The sequence below is a fragment of the Pleurodeles waltl genome, chromosome 8 (assembly GCF_031143425.1).
Source record: "Pleurodeles waltl isolate 20211129_DDA chromosome 8, aPleWal1.hap1.20221129, whole genome shotgun sequence".
Lineage (NCBI taxonomy): Eukaryota > Metazoa > Chordata > Amphibia > Caudata > Salamandridae > Pleurodeles > Pleurodeles waltl.
In genome coordinates this window covers 314,795,454-314,810,811 of record NC_090447.1, presented here as the reverse complement: position 1 = coordinate 314,810,811, position 15,358 = coordinate 314,795,454, and the positions used below count along the sequence as shown (strand labels likewise).

The 15,358-nt window shown below is 43.7% G+C and overlaps 1 protein-coding gene across 1 annotated transcript in view; it reads left to right on the top strand.

Moving 5' to 3' along the window:
• MPC2 (mitochondrial pyruvate carrier 2) overlaps positions 1-14,250 on the top strand; it is a 106,545-nt gene extending 92,295 nt beyond the window's left edge. Inside the window, exon 5 of the mRNA XM_069204159.1 lies at positions 13,998-14,250. Coding sequence (XP_069060260.1) covers positions 13,998-14,055 — 58 coding nt within the window. The 3' untranslated portion in view covers positions 14,056-14,250. The remainder of the gene's footprint in view (positions 1-13,997) is intronic.
• The last annotated feature ends 1,108 nt before the right edge of the window (positions 14,251-15,358 follow it).

The window sequence follows — 15,358 nt, the reverse complement described above, 5'->3', positions numbered from 1 at the left end:
GTTATGACTGCAGCTCCCCCTCCCACAGACTCGATGACGTGGGGCCCACTTGTACAACAGGATCCCGTCGCCATGCCACGGGTTTCACCGTGTAAGATTGACAATGTCTGCCTCTGCACCAGTAAGGTGTACTGGGTGCTGTGAGACCTACGGGGGTGACTGTGACTGGCCTGCACTCCTTCACAGAAGGACTTACACTGTCTAGGGTGGTGGTTCCTGCTCGTACAGAGTGCATACTCTGACAACCAGAAACCACATTTTTAACAGTGGTTATATCACGTTTCCATTGGCAGAAACCGAGATTTGTCTCCTGGCCCTGCCTTTGTGGAATTCCTTACCCCCTGCTTAAGTACGCGAGGGCTTCTTCTGTAAGTCCTCGAAAATCTTCCCCTCCCTCAATAGCTACACAGAGTCTTTGGCCATTGCTTCACCGTCATAGTGTTATGAAACCTATAGGATGTGCATGTGCGTCTACATATAACCTATAACATTACAAAAAGATACGATTCAAGATAGTTTTCAGGTTTAAAGCAAGACAAATGCTTATGATTTTTTTTTTTCAGATTTATAGTGCCCTCTTGAAGTAGATACTGTTTTTGCTAACAATGAAATGTAAATATGAATTTGCATGAATTGTGAAACAAGTATCTTTTCATGGCAAGGGAATTATTATTTTCACCATACTCGAGTTACATTTTTTTTGTTAAGATTTTTTAATATATCCGGTTTTTTATTTCAAGCACTAGACAAACGCAGACTGCACAACCAAGCTCAGTTCATACACTTTGCTTATTAATACTCACCGGTTTAAAGTCTGAATCCTACATTCATCAGGTGAAATTTGACCAGTTAATATTCACAAACCTTCAGGAGCTCCCTTGCATTCATTGTGTAGCATTTTCGTAGTTTTTGATTAGGTCAAGCTTGAAAACCATTTTTTGGCATATACGAACTATACAGCACAGTAAGCGGAAGTTGCAACAAATCTATAACTATGCCTTCAGTGCAGCAGCAGTAGAATCCTTTATTCTAAGAGGCCCTTGTTATACTTTAGCTACTAGTGTAAATACTTCGGAAATGCATAATAAAGCTCCTTTTATCCCTCCATCTAAAAATAATGATTCCTAGAACTGTAGGTTGGAAGGGATTCTATGAATCCTGTTCAGTCCCTGCAGTGATGCATGAACCATCTCTGCCCTATTACACTCGTAACCTTGTCAAGGTTATGTTCGAAGTCCTGTAGTGATAGCTTCCAGCCAGTTCACATAAGTGTTTATTCTGGTTGGTCACTCCTCAGAGGATTAGAACATACTTCATGATTTCAAGCCTGAACGACCTCTATTTATTTTTCTCTGTTAGCCCCTTTGATAGCAGGTGTTGACTTAAATAAGCCATTCCCTTCTGGTCTGTTAGAAGTAGGGGAGCCATCTAGCTAAATTGTTCCATAAAGGGCCAAATTTGTGCTGAATATAGCTGAGGAGGTGCCAGACACCTGCCCATTATTGTATAGGGAAACGGTATTAGGATTACCACGTCACACTTGGAGAATGAATACTTAGTTCATCCCCATCGTATCGAAACTAGAAGCTCTCGAAGGAATGGCCAGCATGCGCAAAATTGGAAAGTTGGTATCAATATTTTTGGATTGCATGGAATATAGAGAAAAACAGTTGATAAACCAGGGCCACATTCACAGTAGGGTGCAGACAAGGGTTAATATAGTACAGGAAATGCCATTTAAATCTAAGTGTTGGGTTAAAGAATATTATGTATGTACTTAAAAAGTAAAAGCACATTGTTCTTCAACTTTGTATTACAGGTGCAGCGCATACTATTCACAGAGTAAAATGGCAAGGGTTATTTTATGCTACTTATAGGAACACAAAACATTGTGTGGTACTTTCTCAAAGAAACAAGTGTCACCTGAAGAAATGCAAAGAAACGATTTTCAACTGCGGAAACTGGGGAGACTAAAGCAGTTGCAGGCATGCCACTTTTAGGAAAACCTGCCTACTCTGGCTTTGTCTAGCGCAGTGGTTCCCAACCTGTGGTCCGGGGACCCCTGGGGGTCCGCGAAGCCTTCTCAGGGGGTCTGCGAGAGCCTAGAAAATTAAGAAATATTAACAAATATTGACAAATTAGGTCCCCAGCTTCCAGTAATGACTCAGGCGGGGGTCCCCAGATTCCCATGATGATTCCGTGGGGGTCCCTGGGTTCCATTAATTTTAAAGTGGGGGTCCACAGAAACCAAAAGGTTGGGAACCACTGGTCTAGCGTATGCTGTTTTTTTCATTCTGAGATTGTTTTTTCCCACAGTATATGAAAGTCTCCAACAATACAAGTTCCAAAAATGCAAAGCAAACCTCTTGGAAGGTGTGTGTAATTCTCGCAGCACTCATTTAGTACCTCGCTGATATCTAGCTGTCACAGCGAACGTGTAGATGCATTGTGCCCAGATGGTTCATATAACTAACTGAACCATAGGGCCACTGGTATTTTAAAAATGACTAGCTAAGAGGACAAAATGAATTTGCTGATCATGGCAAGTCAACAAAAAAAAAACAAGACTAGAATCTCAAGGTGTCTACAGGCAATACCAATGAGTTAGACTGGTGTAGTTAGGGACTCAACTTAACACCACCAGGAACCCTCCTCTGGAATAGTATTTCTAAAGGCTGGGAGTGGTAGAGACTACAAAGACCACATGCATTATTCTGGTAATGTGAAAAACCAGACTGGATTGTAGATTGCAGTGTAGTTCTCAGTCACTGAGGAGGTTTGTAATCATGTGGCAGGATTACTTCAGAGTTCAGTGTCACCAGCGACAATATCCTAGAGGGCCTTTGAGAGCAACCTCTGAGTGGTAGAATGACTCAAAGGAACATCTAGGATATTAAGTATTGAACTGTCACTCACCCAGAAGAGATTAAGAACCTAGTCCATGTTATATTTTTCTGGACAAAATCGCGGTCCAAAGTGTTTACATTGTTCTCATGAATGCTATTTCTGAACCAAGATCACGTGGGCGCTTGCAGTAGATAGCAGCACAAAATATATACTGTTCCAAAGTGTGCAGTTAAAAATACTTCCCTGCTGTTTGAGCAGTGTAATGAAGTGTGGAAATACTGAGGAACATGGAGGTAATGGGAAGTCACTGATCACAGCTGTGCAAAATTGTCAAGGCGGCGGTGGTGGTTTGGAAGAGGTACCTGAAAAGAATTTGCAGGCTAAAGCACTTGTTTCGAGTGGCACATTTCCCCCCAGAGGATTGACTTTTTTTAATCTCTCTTTTTTTTGAGGGGGGGGGGGGGGGGGTAGTGGTGGTGGGGGAAGGGGGGTGATAGGAACCTGGTTCCTTTAGCCAGTGTTTTTGGACCTGATAATTCAAGACCCATATACACAAGGATCTGGTGAAACTACTTCAGGAACACTGGAAAGGGCTGCAGGCAGCAGCGCTGTCTACCCCCTTCAGACCTCTGCATCACCACGTATGTAGGGTACAATGTTCCTCCCGCCTAAAATTGGCCTGACCAATTGACCACTACTGACAAACCTGCAGATATTTTCCACATGCTAAGCCTCTTCTGTGACATCCTGCTCTTGTCTGCTTCATGATCCTGTCTCTTAACAGAGTGAATTGGAGAAAAGCATCTGTAAGGGTAGGGCGTTTCTCTGGTATCCCGCATTACAAATTATCATATTCCATCTCCTTTTGCATGGACATGTGCCTGCCGGACCTCTCCTAGCCCTATAGGTGTCTTGACTTGGCACATGAAGCCCATGGGAAAAAGTATAATGGGGGCAAGTTCCCTTCTGCTTTAGTATGAAGGATTTCGTTTCTAATCCTACCTCAGATTGCCCTGAGCAGATCCTTAATGTAGTGTCAGCCAGTATATTTTTTTTTTTAAGTGGTGGGGGTATGATTTGTTGCCCAAACTGCATCAAGCAAGTGAGATTCACTTCCTCAATCTCTGTACCGCCACCACCTTGGAACGTTTGGAGATTCACACTCCTAGATAACTTTGATTTAAAAATGTTTAAAAAAATAAAAAAATGGTGCACATTTGGGAACTTTGCAGAACAGTTGTGAAATAATAGTTATTTTCAGGGTGCAGCCATATAATATAGTCTACACTGTTCGTACAAGCTCAGGCTATTGTATTTTAAAACAAGAGTGTTCTAGAAAGCTTTCAGTACAGATCATAAAATTCCTCTCTGAGTCCTGAAATAATAGGCATAGCAATAAGGGCCAGATGTAGGTACAAACCAATTTGCAACTCGCAAACTGGTATGCAGAAAGGTGTCTCAGACACCTTCTGCGACTCGCTATGGGGTCGCAAAGACCCACCTCATAAATATTTATGAGGTGAGTCGTAGTTTGCGACCCCATAGCGAGTCTAGGCAGTCACGGGGATGGTGGCCTGCTGGAGACAGCAGACCACCATGTCCGTGACTGCTTTTAAATAAAGCAGTTTTTTTTTTTTTTTCTCTTTGCAGCCCGTTTTCCTCAAAGGAAAACAAGCTGCAAATAGAAATAAATACCAAAACCTTTTTGTTTCGTTTTTTTCAGAGCAGGCAGTGGTCCATAGGACCACTGCCTGCTCTGAAAAAATATTTTTGTGAGCATTCACAAAGGGGAAGGGGTCCCCTGGGGACCCCTTCCCGTTTGCGAATGAGTTACCATCCACTTCAAGTGGATGGTAACTGCGAGTTGATTTGCGACCGCTTTCGCGGTCACCAATCAACTCTACATCGCGATGCGACTCGCAAATAGGAAGGGAAGACCCCTTCCTATTTGCGAGTCGGAAACACATTTTGCGAGTCGGTACCAACTCGCAAAATGTGTTTCTGCAACATGTAAGGGCTTTTGTGCCTCGCAAACGGCGTTTTTCGCCGTTTGCGATGCGCAGAAGCCTTCCTACATCTGGCCCTAAGTGCCCTCCAGCCATTACATAAGCAATAACAGTAAGCATGCCTAGTTTTGCTAAATCAAACTATTCTGATGGGTACATATAACCGCATATTCCTCATCTTTTAAATATCCTAGGTGCCAGACTGAATCCAGAAACTTTTCAATAGCTCTCCACACTGGTAGGCATCCCTGGCTCCATTTTGCCACTAGAAGCAACTCCATCTGGACATCAGTGGAGCCATAAAGTGTCCCCATCGGCGTCCTGCTGTCAGTTTCCATTTTCTATTGACGTGAATCCGGAGTTCCCTCTCGGCGGGGGAATCTCCACTTTTTTATTTTGATTTTTTTTAAGGTGCTTCCCAAATATTCAGGCTTCAAACCATGTAGGGATAGTTGAAGACAAATACCCATCTCAGACGCTTGTGATTGGATCCCAGGCATCATAGGCAGATGTCTAGTCTTGTGAGTCTTACAGAAGTATGCACCCTAAGGCCGTAAAAGAATGGAATGTCAAACTGTTTATGGCCCAAGATTGAGATGATTATCTAGCCAAGTTAAAGTATAGGCCCAGGACAGGGTCGCACAAGTCCCCGTTGTCTAAGTCATCCTGGAGAACACATAAGAAGAAGCAATGCCATGTTCCTGAGCATCGTCTATCCTTGAAAGGTAAGTCATCAAGCCACTCCTGCCTGTTCCTTTCTAGTCCTCGTTGGAACACGAGCTTGTTGGTCTTCTCTACAGGATATAGTGCCCCAGGCTCTTTCAAACTTGGTGCCTATCCCTTACCTGCTGTCACCTGCAGTACAGTCTCCCAGACCCCTGCCCAGCCAGTCATGCTCAAATTCCTGGCCCTTGAAATGGATGCTGCCTCATTTTCTAATGCCACGGTTGACATATTTTGTTGGGCCGTAGTCCCCTCTGAATTGCCTTAAGGCCTTATGGATCCTGTAGGTTATTCTTTTGATGTGAAGCTGGTGGCCTGTACCCTTGGGTCCTTTCACTCTGTTCCTCTTTATGTCTCCCATAATCCCGATCCAGATGCTTGTATCCACCTAATGCCCAGCGCCGTGACCGACATGCCCCTTCCCCCTACATGCCCCCTTGATATTTCAGCAGGCTTTCATCTTCTGTTCTGCAGCAAGTCATCTTAAGTTTAGGCTTACAATGACACCACAGTCTTCTATGCCACCCTCACTGTAGCCACACCGCTAGAACTAGTTTATGCCCCAATCCCATTGTCTCTGATGGAATTTCCTGTTCCTACTTATAAGTCCAGAAGAGAGGCACAGCATCTCATGGAATAGGACCCTACTTCTTTGGGGGGGCTGTGACCTACTTGAATATCCCATCCCAGATTCGAATGACTGTGATGTGGAGTAGTCACCATGGACTTGGACTTCAGTGTTTAGGGTTGCAAGTAGCCTTGACACGTCACCCAAGTGGGAGTTATTCTATCTGACTGGCCTTCCTCTCACAGAAGTCACCTTGTACCGCATTCTTATTAAAAAAAAAACAGCTGAGGCCCCTGATCTGCAACTCCCTTCCACAGAGGCAAAAGCTAATCTCTTGACTGAAGTGTTATATCCAACCACTCACACTGCAGAACCCTTCCGATCCTTCAGTGTAGCTGTAGCTGAGCCCATTCTTGCTGTGTGGGAGAAGCCCAACTTGGTTCCCACTAAAGCTTTGTCATTTAAGCTTCCCTCTCCTCCAAACTCTCGCCAAGGGCTTCACCCTCTACCCCATCACACCAAGTCAAAGAAAATCGAGCAGTTCTCAGAGAAATACTTTTTGTCAGGCTCTCAGATCCTTAAATGTGACATACCTAATTTAGTGTTATACCCATGCATGTATGAAAATGCTACAGTTGGTGATCTCGAACTTGCCACAACGCCGCCCTGTTCACAGAGCTAGTGCAGAATGGCCAGATTGCTGCAAAACAAGTGACTTTGTCAGATCTCAATACTCTGAACTCCGTAAAAAAAACAATGGGTACATCTGTATCCATTTGATGCCATGATTGGCTAAGGAATGTGGGGTTTCTTCTGGTGTACAAGCCACTTGGATGGATCTCCCATTTAATGGATTGCACCTCTTTGGAGCAAAAGCAGACTACTCTCAAGAGGTTCAAGAAGAGGTAGGCTCAAGCCAGAGTGTTTGGCTTGCGGAAACACTGGGGAGACTCTACAGTACAGAAGATTTCGAGGACATTTGAGAGGGTTCACCGTTAGAGGAAGACCTCCATCTCAGAGCTCCTAACAGCACCAGCAAGCCAATTCACTGTACAAACCGTATTGAGAATGTGGCATAGGCAGAGGCCGCTCCTTGTGTCTTGGTCCCCTCTCTTCCTCATCTTACCCGCCCACTACAAGGAAGCATCTTTAGTTCCCTCTTACTGAAAAACAGTGCACTTGTTGAAACACTGGTGTCCTGCTTTCCATAGGCCTGAAGGGCAATAACTTCAGGCCAGTGGAAAATGGGTATTCCCTACCCTTCGAGCAGGCCCCTCACTCATTGCTCACGGTACCTCCGTCCCTCCAGCAGACCACCTTTCTATCCTTGAGCAGGAGATAGAGTTCTTACGGTGAAAAAGGGCGGTGGAATTGGTTCTAGAGCAGGAACAAGGCTGTGGTGCTGTTCCGGTTACTTCCTGGCTCCAAACGGGGACGGCTGTCTTCATCTGATCCTAGACCTCTGGCTTCTTAACTGGTTCCTGCAAAAGGAGAAGTTCCAAATGCTGCCCCTCTATTACACTGGAAGTGGAAGACTGGATGTTGTCTGTCGACTTGCAAAATTCATATTTTCATATACCAATTCTAAGATCGTGCAGGCAGTATTTACCCTTCACTGTTGAATCAGCACATTACAAGTTTGTGGTTCTTCCATTTGGTCTGGCTTCAGCTCCACAGGTCTTCATGAAAGTGATTAGAGTGGTAGCAGTCCATCTCAGACGCACATGAATCCCAGTGTTTCCATACCTGGAAGACTGGCTCCTCAAAGCCAGCTCCTTGGAGATGGTGTATCGCTACCTGGAAGTCACAGCCTCTCTGCTGTTTGACCTGGGCTTCTCCATTAACAAGCTCCTAATCTCACATGATGCCATCTTCACAAATCCTGTTTATAGTGGCAGTACTTAACACTTCATAAAATCAATCCTTTTCCTCTCCTTAGAGGGTACGGGATATCAGGCTATGACTCTGATGTTTTAGAATGGAGCACAAGTTCAATCCTGATGGTTTTAGGCCTTCTATTTTCCTGCATTCAACTAGTGTCTAAACACATGCTGGCACATGAGGGCCTTCCAGTAGTGCCTCTGCAAACAGTAGTCCCAACATGGTGCAGATTTACGCAGTTCTCTAGCGATCTTGGACGACACAGCAGCAGACTTGATGTGGTATAGTGTGGAACGCAACATAGTGCAAGGGAGGCCATTCCAACCGCTACTAACTTTAACTACGGTGGTAACTGATGCTTCCACATAGGGTGGGGGAGTTAATCTGGGGATCAGATGTTTTTGATCTCGGGAAGAGCAGCTATTGCATATAAATGTGCTAGAGCTGCGCACAACTCGATTGGCACTCCATGTTTTCGTGCCATCCCATTGCAGTCATTCTATCAAAATCTTGACCGACAACATGACTGTGATGCAGTACATCAACAAGCAAAGGGACGTAGTGTTGCATTTTCTCTGTTGGGAAGCACTACACCTTTGGTCTTGGGTGCACGAAAACCAAATCTGGCTGGTTTCTAATCAGCTGAAGTTCTCAATGTTTGAGCACACAGCCTGTCAGTGTCACGTTGCCGACCACCAGTGGAGACTTCATTCAGAGGTAGGCCAATACATCCTCCATCTTTAGACCACACCTCTAATGGACCTTTTTGCCACTTACTTCAGTGCCCATTGTTCTGTGCCCTCCAGTATCTGTTAGAGGGAGCTCTGGGGGATGCTTTTCAGTTGAAGTGGAAGTTCACGCTTTACTACGTGTTTCACCCATACCCATACCCCTACCTTCTCAGGGGCTGAGGAAGATTCGCCTTGACTAGGCACAAGTCCTCTTAAAAGCTACGGGCTGGCCAAAAGTGGTATGGTATGCAGACCTGATGCACATGTCCTTGTGCCCTCAGCTCGTTCTTCCTCACAGGGTAGACCGCCTCTCAACTGCAGGGGCACGTATTGCATCCCAATCTTCAGAGCCTCCGCATTCATGCATAGAGATTGAGTGGGATAGACTGAATGTCTTTTCTCTACCTTCTGAAGAGCTGGATGTTCTCCTTAGTGCCCAAAGACACTCTTACAAAACAGTTGGTTCTCGGAGAATGGGATTGGTTTGTCAATGTGTGCATTAACCACTTGGTAGACCTTCTTAAAGCTACGGGTTTACTTATCACCTTGTAGGCATTTCCCTGTCTCCCCAACCAACTGAACCTCTTCAACTCACCAGTAATCATGAGGTTTTTGAAGGGCCTCACTAACATGTTTCCTGTTCTACTTTTATAATGCTGCAATTGGATCTTAATTTTGTTCTTACAATTTTAATGTGTTCCCCGTTCAACATCCCCCCTGCTGCTCCTCCCCTTGTTTTTTCTCATAGCCATTACATCGGCATGGCGTGTCAGTGAGTTGCAGGTTCTTAGGACCAGGGCTGCTTTCCTGCCCAAGGTGGTCACACACTTTCATATGTGGCAGTCCATCACCTTACCTGTGTTCTTTCCTCCACACCCCACTAATGCCGGAGAGGGACTTCAAGGCTTCATGAGCTGGATCCCAAGAGAGCAGTCATTTTTTTCTTTGACCATACCAAGAACTGCTGAATTGACCATCAGCTTTTTAAAGACTATGCTGTCCAGATGAAAGGTAAAGCTATCCAGAATAGGATGCTGTCAAGGTGGATCATCCTTTGGATACAGATATGCTGTGCCTTGGCTCACAAAGAACCCCCAAAATGGCATTCAAGCTCACTCCACCAGACCAAAATCCTCGACTTCATCTCTGGCAAGAGGAGTTCTCATTGCCAACATCTGTAAAGCGGCAATTTGGACTTCCCGCCACAGCTTCCCAAAGCATTATTGTTTAGATTCGGAGGTGAGAGGGAAGGTCACTATTTATGCTATTCCAATCAGTACTTCTTAGTTTAACCAACCTTTCAAACCCACCGCCTGGTTGGGCACTGCTTGGTGAATCTATTCAGAAGGTGAGGAATCTATAGGTAGAAATAGCCATCAGAAATCAGAATAAGAGGTTACTTATCTTGTGTAACAGTCTGTCTACTGGATACTCTGTCTACTTTCAGATTAGTCAGTGACCCCACCCTCTTCCCCATTTGAAGGCTGGTTTACTAACTCAGTTACCTTAATAAGGTTCCTCTCTAGATATTGTACTGCACCTCATTAATCTGATGTCGTTCCTATCATGTTCACCTCAAAAGCAAGTAAAAAAATGGATGGGAAACTGACATCCGGGTGCTAGTGGGGTGCTTTATAGCACCAGTGATTTCAGGATTGTGTCGTTTCTGGAGCCAAAGTGAAGCAGGCGCCCCCTGCTAGCGCAGAGCGATTGAAAAGTTTACGATTCAGTCTGATGCCTGGGATATTCAGGAGGTGATAAATCTACAGGTATATAGACAATCCACGAGAAAGCTTGTTACCAAAAGTAAATAACATTTTCATTTCTCCCACCCCCCAACCACCACCACCAACACCAACAAAAGTCATTTTCTGCGCACACAATTCAGGAAGCCTTGCAGTTTTGCAGGGTGGATTCCATCAGGGGCTTTGCAGTCCTCTAGTTTCATGAGAGGCCACATTTGCAATGCTACATAAAACTGAATAGTCAACATATATTTTTCAAAGACTAGCAAGTTCAGGACCGTTAACATAGTGTTGGTTGTGATATTGCTACTAGCAATCAATGCTTTTAGATGTACGCCTCTTTCTCGTTACAGGAAGAGATATCTGTTCTATGAGAACCCCCCTATATTAGGCCTCTATATCATAACCTAAAAATGGCAGAGATACTGTGTTACAGTGCAAATGAACACTCATCTCACTAAACATAGCTAGCAAATGTCATTGTGTCTTGTGTGATGCCTGCAGCCTGCCACAGCCTTTTAACCAAAAGAACTTTGCATATGGTCTGTTTAGCTTCTATTTTCTATGTTATATGTGAAGCTACACTTATCAGAATTAGAACATTCTCGTGGGTTAAAAAAAAAAAAAAACAGTTGATGAAGTTGTTTGAACTCACGTCAAACTTTGATCTACAGGGTGGGGAGTCAATTAGTTTCTTTTAAGTCTGACCTACGTTGACCCAGTACGATGTAAACTGCGACGACCTACCTGCTTACACCTATCTCAAGGCTCGGGTTCTCACCAGGAACTTGCCTCTGGAGTGACGTCAAACATATAGAAAACAATGATGAGTAATTCTCCTGGCCACTTGGGCAACCTGAAGCAGTGGCAGATTGGTCTGTGTAAACTGAGTGATCCTACTTGGTAGGAGGCACTCATGTACCCGTGGGAAGGGGCCACTCTTGCCTGCCTTCAGTTATTTATCTGAATCTTCTGCATCGATAAATTATAAAAGAACTAGGTTTCGTGTTATGGAGTTGATGCCCAGCAAGAGCTGCCACAAGTGCAACATTAACAGGTATCTTCCTCAATCCTCACCCTAATTATTGCCCTATTAGGCATATGTGGTTGGAGGGTGGATGGATGTTGGACTACGCAGATGTAGTCAGATTTTATTCCAGGAAGGCCTTGTGGTGGCTCAGCATGACAAAGCTAGGTAACAGTGAGACTCCACCTGCATGTACCAGGATGCAAGGGGCGAACTCGACTGGAATGTTAGGCAGTGTGCTCCCAATTGGACTTCATGTTTAAAAGGCTCCCTCGAGCCTTTGAGCTGACGAGCTCTGGAGACGCACCTGTGAGCCGGGGAGTGGTACTAAACCTGAGACAATATCGGCGGCATTTCCAGCAACCCCAGATATTTTTGTTGTTCTTTGGCCTCTACTGATGAAGGGCACTAACCCAGAAACATGTGTCTAGAGATGAACAGTACTGTCTGCACTAACTTTAGTGAAATACTACAGATTTTTTCAAGGAAGCGTTAATTGTTCAAACTGCATGTACAAGGATGCAAGGGGCGAACTCGACTGGAATGTTAGGCAGTGTGCTCCCAATCGGACTTCAATAGTGAGACTCCACCTCACCTATATGTGGCTCAGAGTAACAGGCTGCTGTATGACCTAGCTGACCGTGATCTATGAGGGATGGGAATGGCCCCAATACTTTCTTAAGATATGAGCACTGTGACAGAGATATTATGGGATGGAATGAAAGAAGGTCCGTGAGGTCGGGTTGAAGAATCCGCATGCTGATGTACATTGTACTTATTTAGATTTGATCCCTCTTTCGCTTGCCTTGCACAGGATTTACGTCCTGTTTGAAGTGTCCTGCTTATGTGTTCAGTGAAATTCGATAACATGAATTTAAAAACGTTCTCACAACATTGGGCCACTTTGCAGCTCTGAATACAGTGTAATTCAGCAGATAGCCTATTATGTGTGTTTCTAGTCAAAATAAAGTTCCAAGACGAAGCCACCTTGAAAGTCAAAAAGTCTTCTATTTTGGGCTATTCTACTGTTTTCAGTTTGCTTCTGACATGAAATACTCTTATTGTTTTTCCCTATGTACAGGAAGGGGATTTCGAACGATTTGCATTAGATCCAACAAATTCACCCATCATGTCATTAAATCGAATAAAAGTTAAATCACCTTAAGTTGAGACTTACAATTAGAATACATTCGGCTTGCTTTGCAAAGCGCTGCTCTGTAAACTATAACGGGAACTAAAAGCAGACAGAACAGTCTTTCAGACCAAAGGGAGAATAAATGGCGACTCCTGAAAGTGGAAATTGAGGCGAGTAAATCAGTATCCCAAAGTAAAGCGCGCTGGGTGGATTAGCCGTCCATCGAGCAGGGCGTACTCTGACAGCTGACTAAAAACATCCTCTTAAAAATCTGTGAAAGAGGATTACGTACATTTTCGAAACGTGGGATTACTGTGTAAATTGTCTCTAGGTCCTGCCTGGATATTATCGCTGTAAACATCCCCGGGGTGGGGCGTTCTCGTGCATTTTGGTGCTCACGCTTGCCCGTTAATGGTTCTGGTGGGCTGGAGGTTTTTTAGGGGTTGCGCAATACATTCAGATAGCTTATTGCTGCATGAAACCCACAGCAACAGATGGGTGTGTATTCAAAGTCTGCCATAAATGGGTTTCATCGTGTTCACTGACTGAGCCTCTTTCAGGCTCAACCAAGGAGGGTAGGAAAAGGAGCTATGGAGCAGGGCTGAGCTGTTGTCCCCAATTAACACTAGAAATGGTGCTGCACCAGGTAATAGCAATTATGGCCTGGTTGGCAGCTTTTCCAGACCTCCTCCTTGCCCTCAGACATGTAAATTGTGCATGTAATTTTGGAGTAAAAATTAATGTGCTCCGTGGTGATGCAGTGTATGTATACTGCTTTGCTGCACTGTTATTGCAGTTCGTGACAGACTGTGTAAGCAACTCCCTCTTTTAGTCTTCCGTCTGCCCTCTGATCTGACTCTGCACATGGCGCAGAGCTGGGGAAGGCACCGCTGTCGTTATTGCCTATGCGGGACCTGCGCTTCTGGGCCTATGTAAAGGAACGGATGGGACGCTGCTGATGTGAGATGTTCCCCGTCCCTCCCCCCACGAGGCTCAATGGAGCTTATGAATCCTAAAATAGTGTACACAAACACACTCCTTTACTATTAATCGAAGTCCGGCTCAGGCATGGCATTACACTTGGGGTATCTGCCTTACCGGAGTTTTTGGGGAATCATACCTTGTGTCCGGAGAAGAGATCCTAGAGTTATTAAATATCACACAATCTGTTAATAGCATTTGCATACTGATCAATTAAGAGGCATTCTTTATTTTGTCATTACATTCTTAAAGAAAACTATTGTTAAAATACGTATGCTGTCTTTAATTCAAAATGGCGTCTTTGTTCATATGTTCATTAATGTTTGAAATGTGTGTGTTTTTTTTTTTTCCAGGTATCACCAGGGGGTAAAAGCAAAGGCTATTGAGCAGCCACAGAAAGAAGAGCAATAAATGATAGTCCACTTGAAGCAATTAGTGCAACAATTTTTCCAGTGCTTGGAAAGACACTGCATCAACTAGTTCATCGATTGTTTTGGTTGTTTGGAGGTTGTGGAATTTTACTAATCATGCCAACATTTAAAATTACGTTTCTATAAATATAGACCACATGAATCTTATAAGGAAAATAAACTTTTTTCTTTTAAAGTATTGTGGTTGTCATTACGTGTGAAGAACATTTGAGGTTTATTTTGGCAAGTGCAAAGTTGCATTCTTTAGTTTTTTCATGTGTTTTTCGACCCATAAACTGCAGCCATAGTACTATTAATTGATCATGATGCACATTATAAAAAAAAAATAACTAAAATATAAATTCACATAGTAGCGATTCTTACCATCGTGGCCCATTTAATGAAAGTGTTTCAATTTAAATTAAACCTATTTCACATTCTCGCTCGAAGCACAAAACTGGGTTAGTTGTTAGCCAGAGTTTTATAGTGATAATGTACTCTCATGGGCCCCAGCAATAGTTTACTGTGTGTCTGCAGCAACGAGTAGAATGATATGTTTAAGCACGGATGTTTGACAAGGTGTTGTACGTAGGCCTGGGTGAAATTTAAATTACGCCAGGGTGGTTTCCGTAATTTCAGGAATTTCATGTTGCGCGATATTCCCAAAATGATGCCACTTTGCTTAATTGTGCACCATTCGCTGTACAGAATGCAAGCAGCTGCCGAAGTTTGGTATAATTATGCAAAAGCAAATTACAGACGTTTCGCATACGCCTAGCTATATGTCTGTCAGTTGTTTGACTTGCACCTCAACTACATAAAGTGCTGTGAATGCGTGTGTATGGATTGGGTTTATGTTTTAACTGTTCTCTAATGTATTTATTTTTGTGTTAAGTAGACAGACTTGTAAAAAAAAAAAAAATCTGTATTGTGTTAAGTAGAGCTATTCTTGTAAAAACTATGGATGGCCTTGGGCCCAAAAGTTGGTATCAGTTAGGTAATTGTTCGATAGGTAACATGGGTTTAGCCAATTTTTTATGTTAAAGTGTAATTATTGTATGCTCTTTTACTTCAGATGCCGTTGTTCGATAAATACCTTGGGTTAGCCCATTTTCTATGTTAAAATGCAAATTATTATTGTATGGCATGTTGATTGTGGTCACCGTTAAGAAGATGCATTTTAACTTTCTAGAGTGCATTAGAAAACAAGCATTGGCAACACCAGTAGGTCTGGCATTGGCCACCTGCCTTCTGGAAATTCTTGTTTGATCATGAGTTTTGCAAAACTTTGTTTGGGAATACGC